The following is an 18,357-nucleotide window of genomic DNA, read 5'->3' on the forward strand; positions in this document are numbered from 1 at the left end:
AAAATAACCTGGGGGGTATTCCAGGAAGCATGTTTAAATAGCCTGACTTTAAGCCTGAACTCAGGTTGAAATCCAACTGAACTTGCTTACTCTGGGTATGTTGGTTCTAAAAAAACGGACAAAAGAAAAGTTTTGGTTTCTGCAGGTTTTCAATCTCCTCTTTGATCTGATTGAATGTGTCCATTAAGGTCTTTGAAAGCATCATTTTCTCCTCCTCCTCCTTCTTCTTGAGGGTCTCTGTGAGTGAGGAGATCTCCCCCAAAAGGGAGGACTGTTCTTGCTGCCGTTCACTGCTGCCGTTCTCCTTCCAGGTTCTTGTGGTTCTCCATCAGAGCTGGTCTCCATGGGACTGTTGCCTCCCTCTGTGGTGTCAGTCAGTCAGGAGGTGGGAGGGAGGGAGGGAGGGAGGGAGGAGTCTTTGTCCTTCTGGAGATGTTCTTGGATTGGGAGCAGATCAGCTGTTGGGCTGAGAGTCTGGGAGCTTCAGCTGTCCTGCTTTTCTCTGCACTGACAGCAGCTTCCAGCCCCCTCTCTCTCTCTCTCTCTCTCTCTCTCTCTCTCTCTGTCTCTCTCTCTCTCTGTCTGTCTCTCTCTCTCTCTCTCTCTCTGTCTCTCTCTCTACGTTTGCTGGGTGTCTTTTTGCTGCAGCTGAGCTCTGCAGGAGTGTTGTCTTGGTCTCAGCCACAGACTGCTGACATGTTAGCTGATGTTTCAGCTGAGTCAGCTCTTCTTTCCAAGCTGATGTTTTCTGCAGAGATTCCTGCAGGAGTTCCTCCTGCTCCTTCTTTCCCAGAGTTCCTGCAACCAGACGGAGTCTTTGTGCTTTGGAGCTGCTTCTCTTGGATGAAGCGCTTGGTTAGCTCACTTTGATCTCTTCCATGTGGGACTTTGTCTTGAAGCGGATCAAACTCCCAAAGCAAAGGTTCTGGGATGTTTGCTTCAGCTCTGTGCTTCTGTTCTCTGGTTGCAGAGACTTGGAGCTCTCTCTCTCTCTCTCTCTCTCCATGCAGATCAGCAGCTTCTTTGGAGGCAGAGGCAGCTGTGTGGGAAGTCTCTGCAGGTCCAGAATCTTCTGATGGATCAGCAGCTGCTGCAGGTTCCTCTGGGTGGAAACACATTTCTGCCAAACAGAACATCTGTTTGTCTTTGTTTGGATGGAAAACGGAGGAAAAAAACTTCTTTGGAGAGAAATCTGCTTTGTTTCCTGTTGCTATGAGGTTGTTGAACAAATGTGGTCACTTTCACAGCTTCACTTCAAATGACTTCTAATAGACAGAAATTATACATTTTCAGTTTATTAAAATAAGTTTGTGAAACATTTTTGATGTTTTTTCTGTAATTCTAGGTCTGATGTCTTCATCCATGATGGCTAAAAGAACAAAAACCAAACCAAATCAGTCAGGTCTGTAGTTTGGACTTGGATTAGAAATGAGAAGGGCGACACCTTCTGGCTGTATCCAGAACTGCATCTTCTGCTCAGAAAAGTGTTGAAAAACCTCAATTGTGTCTGTAAAATGTCTGCAGCTTTTTTGTCTGCAGACATGAATAAAGTCTGGATTTGATCCTGAATGAATTTTCATATTTCTTTGTCCTTCAGTCTTTCTTTCAGTCTCAAACACACTGGTTCATTTGATCCTAATGAGAACATGTGTGAGGCTCCAACATGGCTGCCTTCACTGCAGCTTCCTCTTCACAGCATGTGTTTGTGGATCAACACACAAACAACAACAGCTGCAGGTGAGGAAGTGTTGCTGTTGTTGCCTTTGCCTGCTTCCAGCCTACAGGCACAGTTTTCTGCTCCATATGAGCTGGAAAAGAAAATGAATGACACCAATTTTAGGATCCCAACTCCTGACAGAGAGAAGAAATGTGGAGTTTGTCACGTCAACATGCTCCAGCCTTCTTTCTCCAGAGGGGAGTCCAACTGTCCTTCTAGTGATGCTCCGGTAGTCTCAGTCTCCATGTGTTCTCGTCCCTCAGAAGATCAGATTTCAGAGGATGGGCTTGGAGAGAAAAGTGGAGTTGTGCTACTGCTTGTTTGGGGAACTCTGAAATCTGAAGCCAACTAGAGAATTTCTGCTCATATCTGTCTCCACCAGGGGGGTATTCCAGAAAGCAGGTTATGCTAGCTCTCACGGTAAGTTTGAGGCTAAGGAAGTTGATAACCTCAGTTTTCGGTTCCAGAAATGGAGGTATGTTTCAGGGTAGGTCAAGTTGCCATGGCAACTCATGCTCTGAACATAACCTGGTCGGGAGCAGGTTTAGTTGAAGGTTAGTTTGTTTACAGAGAGGTGAGGCAGCATGGCGTGTCCATTTGAAGATGATTTAGTGGATGAAGAAGCTCAGATAATACTTTTTCCACCGTGAGAGGATGATAAGACCACATATGGATGTTGGAAAGATAAACTTTTTTACTTTGATCTAACTTCATTATTTGTTTCAGTTAAAATAAATCATTTTTTTGTAAGTCGGTTTAAAAATTACACGTAGTTTTCAGACGGTTATTTTACTTTCATTCAAAGTAATTCAATTAAGAAGGTGTAACTTTGGTGCTGCTGTTAGATCGGCACCGCAAAGGATTGTGGGATATCATTCCCTTTGCCTGTCTGGACGGATTTGGGTTTAGGTGTGGGTTTTTGACCAAATGTGTTTAGTTGTTTAACTGTTTTAGCTGTTTCACTGTGTTTGGCCGAGTTATTTTGCCCTACTGAGCTTACGTCTCTGCACCATAAGTGAGAGTGAAGGAGAGGATGGTTAGTTTATATAGCACCCCTACGGCTTAAAATTGCAATGACAACCAAGGTACATTCTTAAACAGATTTTTGCACTCTGTGCGTTATTCCCCCCGTTTTTTATTGTTATAAAAATGAGCATATCTGCCGGCTCAAACTTAGGCATTTGAGAGTTCAAGAAATTTAATTAATTAAGATGGAAAAAAATATTAATTGAATTGGAGTAATATGACATTTAGTTGGATAAATACGTAAATTTGAGTTGTATAAACAATTATTGAGTTTTATAGACGTAAGAAATTAGGTTGAATAAATTTAACTCAATTTTTTGTTACCAATAGAAGTATTTCATTTAAGTTGGCAAAATTGGATAAGTTATATATGTATGTGCGTCACAAGGAAAATGGAAATAAGATCAGAAACTCGTGCGTTTACTTTGTCTGCTCTTTTTCTACACGCAGAAACTCTTTCTTTTGATGATGCAGCCGTGTTACTTTTTTGATGGACGTGTAATCTTCATACGCCGTCATTAAAACCTCAGACTCCCTCTCACTGAAGTACAGCGTTTTCTTTTTTTTCACCACGCGTTTCCATGGTGACTCCAGAAATCGGCGATCTATTGAGAATGTCTTTATGTACCTGCCGTGCACGCCCATTAACCCAGGGTTACCAAGTCGAGCGTAATTACGCCAACTCATATCCGGTCTTTTGGAACCGACATACCCCGAGTAAGCAAGTTCAGGCGGATTTCAGCCAGAGTTCAGGCTTAAAGTCAGGCTAGTTTAAACATGCTTCCTGGAATACCCCCCTGGGGCCTGTTTCAGAAAGGAGGTTAAGTGTAAACTCTGAGTACGTTAACCCTGAAATCAGGGAAACCCTGGGTTTTCCGTTTCAGAATGGGAGGTTTGTTAAACCAGAGAATGCAGAGTAAGTCAAACCCGTTTCTGAAAGAGAGTTAACTTATACTCGGAGTCAGTGTCCATGGTTACTTATGCTGTGAACCTAACCTGGTCGGGAGCAGGTTTTATTCTCTAAACTCAAGGTTTCTGCCAGTCTCCTCCCCTTTTTAAAGACGAAGCGGTATTTTTCGCTTTAACCTTCATTGCCCACATTTCCGTCACACAGAGACGGTCTAAGTGACAAGAATGGCTTGTCCTTTTTTGGAGTACCCAATAGACGAGGAGGCTGCATTAATTCGTAGAACATTACATTTACGTCGTGCGATGATTTTGAGACCTAGACTCCATTTTTTGTCATTTCCCCATACGTTTTTGTTTGAGCGTTACCGTTTTTCGTTGCAGTCAATTACATATATACAATGAAAACAACATTAGATATGTATTGCTATGTAGATGTTTCATATGTCAAATATTGTCAACAAAGCCTACATCCATGACATGCTCACATTTGACCTGATTGAATTATGTTTTTATACTTCATTTTTAGCTGCTGCCATGTTCTTTTAATTCCTGCAGGATTGCATCCACATGAAAATGAAATCAGGGACATTGAATTAGATTAATGTAACAATTACTTTTTGGAAACACAATTTTCTAGCACTGCTTACTTTCTTAATCCCATATAAACCTATACCACTTGATCAATACAAGGGTAGTGTTGCAGCGTGTGTGTGCTGAGCGGCGTGCAAGCGCAGGTGCAGATGGGGGGGGGGGGGGGGTGAGCACGGAGCGGAGGTGTGTGCGTGGAATATATTGTGTGTTGGGAGGACGGAGCACTTAGTTAAATAAAGAGAAGGTGTCATTCCCAGAATAACTGTTTTGGAGTCATTCTTAATCCGCTCTGGAGGTTGAGGGTTTCCAACGGGAAGTGAACCCCGAAGGAGAATTCCCTTCGGCCCTGAAGGAAATCTCCCCTGCGCTTCTGACCACGGTCGGAAAGACGAGAGAAAAGAAAGGAGAAGTCTTCGCGCAGCGAAAGGTTCAACAGTAGACAAAAGTTCACTTTTAAAAACACAATTGCATGTATTAATATTAAACTGAACAACGTTTGCAAGAGGGGAAGGTTAACAAAAATACCTTGGCCCTGAAGTGCAAATCACATTTACAAATCACTGTACCCACAAACATTTTAACTATCACAACAAAATTAAAAAAGCAAAACTAATAATATAAAAACGACATTACATTTTAGAAAAACCAAAAATAAAATTAAAACTTTTCAGAAAAGAAGAGAAAACGAAAAATATAAAAGAAACATTAAAAAAATTAAATTCCAAAATCAAAAAAAAATTTCCAAAAATAAATAACACTTTTCAGAGAAGAGAAAACGAAACATAAAAAAAAAAAATCACAATTAAGAAAGCCAAAAAAGTAAAAAAAAATAAAATAAAAAAAATTAACAATTACAAAAAGCCAAAAAAGTAAAAAAAAAATAATTAAAAATTAAATTCAAAAAGAAAAAGAAAAAAACGTTTTGAGAAACCAAAACGAAATATTGGAAAATGAAAAACAAGAACAAACCGGAAAAGGAGGGTACTTTAGGATATAGACGAACGTCGCTGATTGGATAAAGACTGTTATTCACCTTTTCAACCAGAAGTTATTTGTCATGACGCGCTATAAACAAAAGATGAATCGAAGTGGTGACTCTAACATAGCTGCCGCTATCAAAGAATATTTTAATTCAGGACATACCTACGAAGTCATTCTGGATCTTCTCCGTACTAATCATGAAACTTTTGTTAGTATGCGGACATTGAAAACGCATTTGAAAAAGTCTGGACTGTTTAGAAGAACTAACTTTTCTCCACTTCACGAGGTGAGGCGTGCCATTTTGACCGAGCTACGGGGACCAGGGGGGTATTCCAGAAAGCAGGTTATGCTAGTTCCCACGATAAGTTTGAGGCTAAGGAAGTTGATAACCTCAGTTTTCGGTTCCAGAAATGGAGGTGTGTTTCAGGGTAGGTCAAGTTACCATGGCAACTCATGCTCTGAACATAACCTGGTCCGGAGCAGGTTTAGTTGAAGGTTAGTTTGTTTTCAAAGAGGTGAAGCAGCATGGCGTGTCCATTTGAAGATGATTTAGTGGATGAAGAAGCTCAGATAATACTTTTTCCACCATGAAAGGGTGATAAGACCACATATGGATGCTGGAAAGATAAACTTTTTTACTTTGATCTAACTTCATTATTTGCTTCAGTTAAGATGAATCATTTTTTTGTTAGGTCACCTTAAAAATAACACAGTTTTCAGACAATTAGTTTCCTTTCGTTCAAATTAATTCAATTAAGTAGGTGTAACTTTGATGCTGCTGTTAGATCGGCACCGCAAGGGATTCTGGGATATCATTTTCTTTGCCTGTCTGGACGGATTTGGGTTTAAGTGTGGGTTTTTTACTAAATGTGTTTAGTTGTATAGCTGTTTTACTGTGTTTCAACGTGTTTTGCCGAGCTATTTTGTCCTACTATGCTTACGTCTCTGCACCATGAGTGAGAGTGAAGGAGAGGATGATGAGTTTATATAGCACCTCTACCACCTATGCGTGTAATGATGGTGATGGGATAGTCTGTGATGAATTTTTGCACTCCGTGCATTTTTTTCCGTTCTTTTTAGTGTTATAAAAATGAGCGTATCTGCCGGCTCAAAGTTAGACATATGAAAGTTCAAGAAATATAAGTAATTAAGATGGAAAAAAGATTAATGAAGTAATGTGACATTTAGTTAGATAAATACGTAAATTTGAGTTGTATAAACATTTATTGAGTTTGAATAAACTAAATTTAGTTTAACTAAATTATTTAAATTATTTTTCAGCCGTGTTACTTTTTTGATGGACTTATAATTTCTATCCGCCGTCATTAAAACCTCAGACTCCGTCTCAAGTGTCGCGCTTTCCTTTCTTTTTTTTCTCCATGCGTTTCCATGGTGACTCCAGAAATCGGCGATCTATTGAGAATGTCTTTATGTACTTGCTGTGCACGTGCGTTAACCCAGGGTTACCAAGTGGAGCGTGATTACGCCAACTCATATCCGGTCTTTTGGAACCGACACACCCAGAGTAAGCAAGTTCAGGCGGATTTCAGCCAGAGTTCAGGCTTAAAGTCAGGCTAGTTTAAACATGCTTCCTGGAATACCCCCCAGGGCAATTGTTTGGCTATCGGACCATGTGGCAAGTTCTCAAACAAAAACACAACCTTCGTGTCAAGCGTGATTTTGTAATGAGACTGATGCGACAGCTGAATCCTCAAGGACTTGATTTAAAACGTCGCAGGAGATTTACTAGACGCACGTATCACTCTATGGGCCCTAATTACATATGGCATGTTGACGGCTATGACAAACTGAAGCCTTTTGGCTTGGCCCTCTCAGGATGTATAGATGGCTTTTCAATAAGAATGATGTGGCTCGTTTGTGGATCAACAAACAACAATCCATCTGTAATTGCTCACAATTACATAAACTGTGTCAGGAACCTTGGTGTGGTACCAATGAGACTACGGACAGACCTTGGGACAGAGAACGGGACCATGGCAGCAATACAATGTACACTCTGTCACGCCCACTCGGACTATTTTGCAGGCTCATCAAGTCACAGTTATGGATCTTCAACAGGGAACCAGCGCATTGAGTCTTGGTGGTCTTTTTTCAGGAGAGGAAGGTGGGTATATCTCTATAGTGAGACTAAACACTAAGAATCGAAATTTTTGCAAACATATTTTCATACCCTTTTCTGTTTGACGTTCATGAATGGCATGACTTTCGAAAGAGTAAGGGAGGCTTTTTTTTTAATATAACATAACCAAACAAGAGCTTAATTCAGTTGAAATTTAATGTATCCCCAGGTCTCAGTTTTGGATGGACTTGTTTGGAGACCTGCGAGAGTCTGGAAACTTTAATGGAAGCCATGAACACCAATGCTTGCTGAGATTCTGCTTCATCTATGTTCTGCAAATAGACTTGGATGAATGTCGGGATCTCTGGAACAAACACAGGATTCGGCGGAGTAGACCTGCATCGTGTCCTGGGGGGATTCCAAATGAGCTCTATCTCCTACCTCACAGGTGATGGATATTTCAACAGAATGATGTAACATATTTCATGATAAAACATAAAATACAACAATAACATAGATTTTATAAACATGACAATACCAACAGAAATAAGGAATATTTATAACTTTGGGGTGATATATACTGAAATGCCATGAATGAAGAATAGGAAGTGACAATTTGCAATCTATATTAGATAAAGTATTTGCTGCGGGCCATAATTACATTTACCTTTTGCAGATATGGTTCAAGGGACTGTGGATTTGCTATTGAGGAGAGGGATCTGGATGAGGCAAGGCAAGTGCCTGACCTATGTGGTGATCCAGACATTGAGCAATACTTACAAGAAGCTGGACAACAAAATGGACTACAACAACCACAAGACTGGGAATCTGCAATAGAACTTTATTTAACTCTGAAGGACGTGGCTGGGTTTTAGACCCACAATACTTCCAACAAAGTTTTTCTGTTTCCCAACGACAGTTGTGGTTTATAAAGTCATAAACTCAAATAAAAATGTTTAAATTAAAATGTGTCAACTTTTGTTTACAGTAAACAATATTTTGCCCTGAGAACAAAGAAAGAAACTGGTTAAAAAAAATCTTCTTCACTTAGTGTAGTATTACAAAATAATGCCAACAGCAGCTGAACTATAATCAGTCTTTCAAAAACATCCAAATCCTGGAGCATTTTGGATCCCAAAGTCCATATTTTCCTTAAATATGCTGTATGTGTCGACCAGTGGTAGCTTAAGTATGTTAGCGCATGTGTTTGCTACTGGAAATGGTGATTCAGTAATGAACTGGATCCGTGGCGTTGGCATCATTCCTGCTGGTGGAACTGCAGCCAGACCGGTAGCAAACATCAGCAACTCCTTCAGAGAGACAACAGTTAGTTTCTCTGAAAAAAGAAAGTCAGTGCTTTAGTGTTTACATTGATTTAAGGAAGAACTTTTACCCTTTATTCAAGTACTTTTATCAGTTTGAGAGACTATCAAGTCTATACAAACCCTCTGAATCAGCCAGAAAATCTGCCCAAAATCCAAGGGTTTTGGCCTCCTTCTGCCGCCTGGTGCTTCCTGGTGGGCTGAGATCTGGAGTGAACATGTTCTCCATGTCTGAAGCAGTCAGGGCCTTGCAAGAAAAGCACAAGACTGGGGCAAGAACACTGTAATGCTGCTGCAATGCAGTGAAAAAACCCAAGCTGGCCAGTCCATCTCTAAATCTGTAAAAGGGTTAAAATATGAAATATTTTGCAAAATGTTAAAATTCCATAAGTTCCCTTTTCTTTTGGTTAAATATATTCAGGCTTATTTTAGTCGCATAGTGTCACCGAGGTAAAGTGGTTACATAACATCACTGGTACATAACACATTTTGAAATGTAATAAATTGACACGGACAAGAAAATAATCTCTTTATATTTTTTGAAAACGTTATTACTCAGCATGAATGGGTTATTTCTGGGTTATTTTTATTAATAAATGAAAACAACTATTAGCAGTCACTAATGATTGCTGTTAGCTTTTGTCTGAATCATATTTTGTTGGTAAATTATAGGAGTCGAGGAATTCAGAAATGTTTTTCAATAATTAGACAGGACATTAAACGTCTTCAACCTAACTATTATTATTTTGAATAATTGGGGATATAAACTAAGTGAAAATAAATTAAAGAAAAAAAATATTTCCCTGTTATATTGGAGTTCTAATTTATATTGGCTCAACTCACATGGAGACTACTTAACTAGCTTTTTCATAATTTTTGGAATATCTTAAAGTGAACGGCTGTTCTGTAATCTCTATGGATTTCATACAGACTACTTAGCTTTAAAAGTTTTATAAAATTTAATGTAACATATTTCTGACAATTAATGCCAAATTATTTACCGTTGAATGGAACTGTGGTTCCTGTCAATAATGTACCATCTGAGATACTCCTCCACAAAAGCCTGCTTCTCACAAGTCCTCACGACCCAGAGGCATCCAGCAGTTTGGAACATGGTGCTGTTTTGCAAAATAATACTTTGCAAAGATTCGTCTGATTCAGTTTCCAGGACCTATAAGAAAAATAAATGGTTTATCCTGGGAAAAACAAACAAAAAACCAGGCATTTGCCATTAAAAAAGATATAGGAGATAATAAATCAATCAATAAATGAAAGCATTTTATCAAAACAAATTTGGCACTCAAGTGCAATCTAGGTTTAAATCCAAACGAACTCCATGTTCCCTTGGTAAATCCATTTCCTGAGCTAAGGTCATTCCTACCTCACGTAGAACTTTCCCTATCTCTTCGTCTTTCACATCTTCTACAGTGGCGTTGAAACTTGGATTCCCTAACGTGTGGTTGACCAGGTTCTTTGATAAGAAATGTGGTGCTGGTCCCCCATGTACAATGGATACTGCTACCATCTTTCCAGCTAAAAAATACTCATCTTCCCTGGCAGCTGTTATACAGAGCAAAGAAATATTATTTGTTAATTGCTACTTAGGTCTGTTAATAGAAAAAAGCAAATGCTATTGTTTTCTAATAAATACTAACACTTCTCTGGGGGATAAATAAACACACCTTTTGAATTATATACAATGTAACGACTTTCTTGAGGTCCATCGAAGATGGGGCGTGTTCTCAAGTGGTTCATAAGAAGTGTGAGAAATCCCCGCCTTGGCCCACCTGTATCCAATCCTTCTTCAAAGCAGCCAGCATCATCAGTGAATTTTATGAACAAGTCATTATTGTCAGAGTATGTGTTGCGTCGAAATCCTCGAACAGCCCCGTCCCATACATCCAACCGGCAAATGTTGAACCTGCTGACCTTCTTGTGGTTAATTGCCATTGCTAACTGGGCAATGATTTCATGCGCCTGCATATTTGTGTCTCTGCAAAAGAAATGAAACATGATATTCTGAAGGAGACATCTAATTCTATTCTGATTTCACCCAATTTGCAATTATTTACAGGACCAGATGATGGTCAATTAGATACAAATGCAGAAATTACTTACACAGGTTCTTCTAGGAGCTGATCTTTCTTGTTGTTCTGAGTAAGATCTTCATCATGATCATCATCCTCAATCAGAATGGGTTCAAACAGGCTTGTGTAGTTACTGAGGAGTGAAAAAAAAAATATTAGCGGTGTAACGATTCGATAAAATCTCAATTCGCTTCGATGCAGAGTTTCATAGGGCTTGGTTCGATACGTTTCAGTACAGCTGTTAAAAAATCTGCCTGATATGAACTGCTATTTTATGAACTATTATTTTATTGTTATTTATTGTGTGTGTTTTGTTGCAGGACACCTGAATTTCTCCCTTGGAAGATCAATTAGGCTTTAATCTATGTATTTTTGTTATTTTTCTGTACAAAAAAGCCAGAAAAAAATTACTTGCAAAATGCATTTATTGGTTTTATATGACAATTAATAAAATGGACCTTTGTAGGTGATCTGCTTAATAAAATAGGAAAACCTATTAGCTGCCAGGAACCAAAAACTTTGGATAATTAATATAAATATTAATATGAAAACAAAGTTATATACATAGTTATTCAATATAGCATCTAAATTGTTTCATCTACTCGTGTGTGTATACACATGTTCTGTTTGTACAAATCCATTATTTTGTCCAACTCTTTCACAAGTAATAACTACAGTGAGCACACATGCAACAGGAGTTCTGGATGGTGAGACATCTGCTGGTCCCTGGATTGCTTCTGTTTTCAACAAATTCCGTAACCTAAAATAGAGAAAAAAGAATGACTACAAATAATTTACAAATTGAAATTGTCCCAAAAGATTACTAGGGGTTGAGCAAGCACTCTCAGGATTGCAATCTAACGATATCAATTTCTGCAAAACCTAATATTTAATTTAGCTTTGTTTCAAGAGCCCATAAAAAGATTTGCTTTTTAAAAAAATACCAAAAATGCCAGATACAAATAGTTAAACTGTCACATTAATTAAGGACAAGCTGATGCTTTGCATCTTGACAAACCCAAAATCAAATGTTCAATTATTTCTGTTTCAATACAGAAAAGCACATCAGTGTGTTTTAACATAGAATGGAATTGGCAAAAAATATGTTTTAACTGTTAGCAGTGAAGCTAGCAAGTAAGCTCTCCCAAACTAATTTTCACAATAAAATAGTTAATTACTTGCTGTACTTCATCTGCAACTTCCACCTGATTATTCCTTTGAAGACAAAGAAAAGCACATTTAGTTATAAAAAAGATACATTGAAACTTCAAACCTTGCCATACAATTTAGGCATTAATCATATACAATTTGAATGTCTAAAGTTAATATCTCAATATGTTCTATTCAAATGCATAAGAAGCCAAAACTACATACACACAGCATGCTTGAGAAATGTTTTTAATGACAACTTACTCTGCTTCTGTCACATTTGAAAAAGGACTGCTTTCATGCTGAGGCTCCCAAGGCTGACGTGAAGACACACACTTTGTTAGATATAAATATTAATGTAGTTCTACTGTGCTCCACCAAAAAAAAAGGCCAAAATGTTCTAAATTAGACATACCAGTGTATCAGCAAGATCAAACTCAGGTGGAGTTTTTATAACAACCTCCATGTCAGAGTCAGAAGAGTCTTCCAGGGGCCTGTTTCAGAAAGGAGGTTCAACCAACTCTGAGGTTGAACTTGAACTCCGAGTTGGTCAATCGGGAGATTAACAACTCTGAGTTTTCTGTTTCAGAGAAGCTGATCCGAGTTAGATCAATCAACTCTGAGTGGACTGATTCGGAGGTGAGCGTGCGCACCGCGACTATAAGAAGCCATTATCAATGGAGCACAGATATCACGAGTCACCATGGCAACCGTGAAAAAAAAAGAGGTCTGCGTATTTTTCTCCAGCTGAACTTGACGTGCTGCTGCAGAGTTACAGTGAATATGAGCACATATTCCAGAAGAAAAGCAACACCGCTGCATCTGCAAAACAGAGACAGTTAGCGTGGAAAACATAGCTGCTCAAGTTAATGCGCAAGTTTGCATTTAAATCATTGTTATAAAATATTGGCTGTAATAACTTTTTAAATAGCGTAAGGAGTGAAATAAAAATGGCGATATTTAGGTGTACTTTTGAAGTGTTATTCCTGGTGTAAATACATGAAATGCTGCATAGTGTACAGAACCAATCTGGGGGAAAAATGCATTTAACGTCGGTAATGTTTAGAGGACTTTTTTGTTAACCTTCCCCTCTTGCAAACGTTGGTCAGTTTAATATTAATACATGCAATTGTGTTTTTAAAAGTGAACTTTTGTCTACTGTTGAACCTTTCGCTGCGCGAAGACTTCTCCTTTCTTTTCTCTCGTCTTTCCGACCGTGGTCAGAAGCGCAGGGGAGATTTCCTTCAGGGCTGAAGGGAATTCTCCTTCGGGGTTCACTTCCCGTTGGAAACCCTCAACCTCCAGAGCGGAATAAGAATGACTCCAAAACAGTTATTCTGGGAATGACACCTTCTCTTTATTTAACTAAGTGCTCCGTCCTCCGAACACACAATATATACCACGCTCCGTGCCCCCCCCCATCTGCACCTGCACTCGCCCCTCCCCTTGTCTCTCGTGGATCGCACCCCGCTCAGCACACACACACTGCAACACTACCCTTGTATTGATCAAGTGGTATAGGTCTATATGGGATTAAGAAAGTAAGCAGTGCTAGCAAATTGTGTTTCCAAAAAGTAATTGTTACATTAATCTAATTCAATGTCCCTGATTTCATTTTCATGTAGATGCAATCCTGCAGGAATTAAAAGAACATGGCAGCAGCTAAAAATGAAGTATAAAAACATAATTCAATCAGGTCAAATTTGTGCAATATTTGACATATGAAACATCTACATAGCAATACCTAATGTTGTTTTCATTGTATATATGTAATTGACTGCAACGAAAAACGGTAACGCTCACAAAAACGTATGGGGAAATGACAAAAAAAAATCGAGTCTTCTCAACATCCTCTCACGAGGTAAATATAATTCTCTATGAATTAATGCAGCCTCCTCGTCTATTGGGTCCTCCAAAAAAGGACAAGCCATTCTTGTCACTTAGATCGTGTGACGGAAATGTGGGCAATCAAGGTTGACGCGAAATATACCGCTTCGTCTTTAAAAAGGGGAGGGGACCGGCAGAAACTTTGAGTTTGGAGAATAAAACCTGCTCCCGACCAGGTTAGGTTCACAGCATAAGTAACCATGGATACGGACTCCGAGTATAAGTTACCTCTCTTTCAGAAACGGGTTTGACTTACTCTGCTTTCTCTGGTTTAACAAACCTCCCATTCTGAAACGGAAAACCCAGGGTTTCCCTGATTTCAGGGTTAATGAACTCAGAGTTTACACTTAACCTCCTTTCTAAAACAGGCCCCAGTTCTCCAACTGTAATACGTATAGCAATTACAACTAACAGTATAAAGCCATATTTGGTAAACAACAATGTCATTTAAAGTTCCACAGACAAGATTGGTAAGAAACCATGAGTAGGTATCTTCCAAATTAACAGAAAATAAACTTACAAATACTAGCAGTGGTATTAACTGGGGAAAGTTATGCCAGATATGCTTATAACTTAGAATTTATTTATTTAAAATGGGCAATGTGTGTCAAATTACACAAATACATCACGTCTTACCTTCTTCAAAGTCCTTAAAGCAGATGTAGAGAGTGATCCTTTGATACGGCCTGCCAACTTCATGCTTATAAGCCTCAAGGGTAAAGGGACGTTGTGTCCCAGGGATGTTAACAACCTCTGTGCCATCCGGATACAACAGCACAAAAGGTCCATCTTTTATATCTTTATTAAAGTCCTTCATTTTTTTAACAGCCTGAGACTTGTGGCAGTGTTGCCACGATCTGTTTGTAGGGACATTTTTCCCACGTTGTGGCTTCAAACCCCCTTTCTGCATGGTCATCAAGCCAATATTTATCTGAAAGAAAAAAAAGGGAGACAGTTTTGAGAGCCCTTTTTTCCTGTAATACTTTTATCTAATCATTAGATAAAAGTAAGATTCATTAGATTCTTATGTGATAGAACGAAACCTAATTTTATTATTACTGATTTTTTTCAGACAGTGTTTTTCAATCACTACAATTCTTTATAGCATACACATCAGAAATAATGGGAGGATGTCGTCACACAGTTAGGCAGCTCGTTATTTACAGTCGAGGCCACAGCCAACTTACATATACAGTAAACCCTTGTTTATCGCGGGGGTTACGTTCCAGATAGAACCCGTGATAGGCAAAATCCGTGAAGTAGAAACCTCTATTTTTTTAACAAGTATTATACAATTAAATACTCTATTATACATTGAAAAGAAAGAACAAACCATTTTACAGGCTCAAGCATTTGTTTCACAAATCAAACTACTTTAAAAACTTTTTTTTCAACAAATAACTTCTGTACTGTACTGTCAAATAATAATTTGAATCATCAATGTAAACAGAAGGCTTCAAATCGCAGAGATTAGCCCCGCCCACCGCGACCCGAGAGTAATTGAATTAAACGGGAGAAAATTTAAAATGATCATGAAAAAAATACAAAGTACAAACGGACAAATAGTGGCTCAGGTGTATTTCAATGCTCTTCAGTCTGAGAAGCTGCAGTGTTTTCTCCTTCTCAAGCCCGCGGTGCAGCTGTGTGTGTTTGTTCGGGAGAAGAACATAGTGATTGACAGTTGGTGTTGCTCTTTTTCTATGGGTTTTAGAGAAACTTGAAATTGCAAGATGATTTGCATGTACGTAATTTGGAAAGCTGATTTACGTACGTGTACATATTAAACTGCAACATTATTGACGCGCAGGTAGAGAAGAAGCGGAGTGACTTTTTAGCCAATCAGAATGCAGAACACAATGCACGATGCAAATCCGTGAAGTAGCGAAACCGTGAAAAGTAAACCGCGTTATAGCGAGGGATCACTGTACTGTTTGTTTCACAGTTTTCTTCAAGTCCATTTTGCCTTTAGAAAACTTCAGCCTTTCATTTTTCCTTTTTCTATATTCTTGGAAAGTGCAGAAGGTTGCAGTTGAGTTGGTCTGAACAGTCTTCGGTCCTAAAAGGAAGAAGAGGAAAATTATGTTTGGGTGACCTGACTAATGAATAAAATAAAATAAAAAATAAAAAGTACGCTAGCTTGCTACCACTGTATGACGACGGATAACAAGGCAGTACACATCTTTTACATTTTGTTACTCAATTAGAATTGCATACATGTAACTGAGTTAAAAATTGAAATAAGCCCAGGATTAAAAATGGATATGTAAAAGATCCTAATTTTTTTACCCCCACTCATATGAGATGATCACGTGAGGATGTGGCATGGCACATGCTAAAACTTCAGAAATACTAAACCAACCAAGTTACAATAAAAGACCCAGTTAAACAGACTAACATCATGTATTAGTCCCTTAGACAGGTTTAGGATGCTATTTATAAAAGTTCTCAGGTATTTTCTTTTTTACGTCTGACTTGCCAGTGACTCATTACAGCTAACGCGGTAATAAGCTAACAAACGCCGGTAATAAGACGCTCATATACTTACTCAAATGTTGAACGGTGTCTCCAACAGAACATTGCTCTGTAATCTTATGGCCACATCCGCTGCAAAAGTTCGGTGAAAGCTCAAATAATTCTTTACCGCACTTCGGGCAGAACATCTTCGATGGTCCGTCTGCTTTTCCCTCCTGGTCAAAACCATTAACATTCGGTCAAAACTCAAACATCCAATCAGCGATGTCCTAAAGCACCTTCAACTTCCGGTTTGTTCTGGTTTTTCATTTTCCAATATTTCATTTTGCTTTCTGAAAAAAATTTTCTTCAAACTTTTTTTTACTTTTTTTGTATGGTTTGTTTTGCTTTTTGAATTTTGTTTTTTTTAAATTATTTTTTCATTTTTTATTATTTGTTTTGCTTTTTTAATTGTGATTTTTAACAAATGTTTTATGTTGTTTTATGAAAAGTGTTTTTATTTTTTATTTTTATTTCTGGAAATTTTTTTGCTTTCTAAAATTTAATGTTTTTTTTATATTATATTATATTATATTTATATTATTTGTTTTGCTTTTTTAAATTTGTTGTGATAGTTAAAATGTTTGTGCGTACAGTGATTTGTAAATGTGATCTGATCCAAACCCTCACCAGGAGTACCTGCTCAGGGCCCAAATGCACACAAAAACACACCACAACCCAAACAGTGATTAAAAGAAAATACAAAACAGAAGAGGTGCACCTGAGCAGGTCACCACTAATTTATGGGCTGAAAACAGGGGGGGGTCCCCCTTACAGAGTACTATATATGGCACCCACCAGCTACCATAAGGATAAAAGGAGGAGGCAGCCACCTTCAGCCAGGTCCAGACACCAAGTTACTAAAAATGAGCACAACAGTTTAAAAATGGATAAAAGCAAGGGTGTCAAGCTTGATTAAAACATTAAAAAAACAATGACTAACAACACTAAGCAAAACAGCAGTGGCAACTCTGCTCTCATGCCCCAGGGTCAGAACTCATGCCACCACCTGTTAATATAAATAGAATTTTAAAATGTTGCAAACTCAAATGCTAAAAACTTTAGTAAAAGGACTCAAATGATTAAAAGCTTTAGTAAAACCGGTCCACATGTCAAGCTCACCTACCAAGGCCAAACCAGGAAACCAGCATCTAGATGGAACTCCTACTGCTGCTATTTATCAGCCTTGTGAGCCAATCACAGCTCAACAGACAGGTGCTGGCCATGAATGCTAAACTATGGAACACCATGAGGGACAAACCACCACCCACAGCCCTGTCTGTCACATTTGCACTTCAGGGCCACCGTACAAACTTCCACAGAAAGTGAATCAATAAACATGAGCTAATTCTTGATGCAGGTTTGAAAACACAGATGGAAAACAGCATCAATCCAAATATTAGTCAATGTTTCCTTGAATGGAACAATTTCAGGATTTGTTGTCATAAAGTTGTGAGAAACTGTCTTGTAAAGTGTGTGGTGACGGTCCACTGTGGAAAATGACTGTTTGTGGAACATTGAGATGTGCTCAGTGATTTTGCTTTAGGACACTTTGGTTTCATTTCAAACGTTGGTTTCTCCTAAATCTACAAACTCTCTCCACAAACTGTCTCCTAACTCTCAGGGATTCCTGCTGCTGGCAAAACTCACGGCTCAAGGAACCACTTCATGAATCAGTCACGCTTTGGAATGAACTTTATTGAACAACATGTCATGGTCTGGAAGAAGCCCCAGTTCCAGCTGACAGAAGTCTGCTTCTGATCCATCAGATCTACCTAGCAACAGAAGCAAAGCTTCACGTGTTGCAGCAACAGTTTCCATGTTTGGGAGGATCTTCTGAAGAACAGCTCAGTTCCAGATCACATCATGATGTTTGATGTTTTCTTCATTCCAGGAAATCATCTGTGTCTCCTTTGATCTGTGCTGAGTCAGCACTTTGACTTCTTTTCAACTTTAGATCCATCATTTACAATCAAGGATTTATTGATAAATATGATTTATTGACAGAAAATAAAGAGTAAATGTATTTCTCATCCAGCAGTGATTGTAAGTCTTTTATTTTGAAATTCCTCAAGGATGATCACCTCGGCTTGTGAT

At 38.5% G+C, this 18,357-nt stretch overlaps 1 protein-coding gene and 1 long non-coding RNA gene across 5 annotated transcripts; one reads left to right on the forward strand and one right to left on the reverse strand.

Annotated features, from left to right (window-relative positions):
* Positions 1-415: 415 nt before the first annotated feature.
* On the forward strand, positions 416-8,271 carry LOC144988917 (uncharacterized). 2 transcript variants are annotated; one of them, XR_013653006.1, is made up of 4 exons: positions 416-1,217; positions 1,346-7,349; positions 7,534-7,752; positions 7,981-8,271. It is a non-coding gene; the product is annotated as an uncharacterized LOC144988917 (long non-coding RNA). The 2 variants fall into 2 exon arrangements; XR_013653005.1 differs by having other exon boundaries at positions 416-7,349.
* LOC144981181 (G2/M phase-specific E3 ubiquitin-protein ligase-like) lies at positions 8,131-14,538 on the reverse strand. Of its 3 annotated transcripts, none has more exons than XM_078940087.1 (10): positions 14,386-14,538; positions 12,127-12,179; positions 11,892-11,928; positions 11,400-11,473; positions 10,745-10,846; positions 10,309-10,619; positions 10,008-10,186; positions 9,628-9,797; positions 8,750-8,964; positions 8,131-8,614 (listed from the first exon to the last, which is right to left on the reverse strand). In XM_078940087.1, the coding sequence occupies exons 1-10, from the start codon at positions 14,536-14,538 to the stop codon at positions 8,532-8,534; spliced, it is 1,377 nt and encodes a 458-aa protein (XP_078796213.1). In that variant the 3' UTR covers positions 8,131-8,531. The 3 variants fall into 3 exon arrangements, with proteins under 3 accessions (XP_078796213.1, XP_078796208.1, XP_078796210.1); XM_078940082.1 differs by having other exon boundaries at positions 8,131-8,640; XM_078940084.1 differs by lacking the exon at positions 14,386-14,538 and adding an exon at positions 12,278-12,415 and having other exon boundaries at positions 8,131-8,640.
* Between the last annotated feature and the right edge of the window lie 3,819 nt (positions 14,539-18,357).

Source organism: Oryzias latipes, chromosome 2, assembly GCF_053564925.1.
Source record: "Oryzias latipes strain Hd-rR chromosome 2, Olatipes_Hd-rR_3.1".
Lineage (NCBI taxonomy): Eukaryota > Metazoa > Chordata > Actinopteri > Beloniformes > Adrianichthyidae > Oryzias > Oryzias latipes.

Bases quoted from the DNA above. Each gene is read 5' to 3' on its own strand.
- LOC144981181 (XM_078940082.1), bottom strand. From the start codon at position 14,538: ATGGACCTTTTGTGCTGTTGTATCCGGATGGCACAGAGGTTGTTAACA. The intron at 11,474-11,891 runs GTAATTAACTAT...TCTCTATTTTAG, and splicing joins TTGCAGATGAAGTACAGCAA to GTTACGGAATTTGTTGAAAA. The intron at 8,965-9,627 runs GTAAATAATTTG...ACCCTTTTACAG, and splicing joins AACCACAGTTCCATTCAACG to ATTTAGAGATGGACTGGCCA.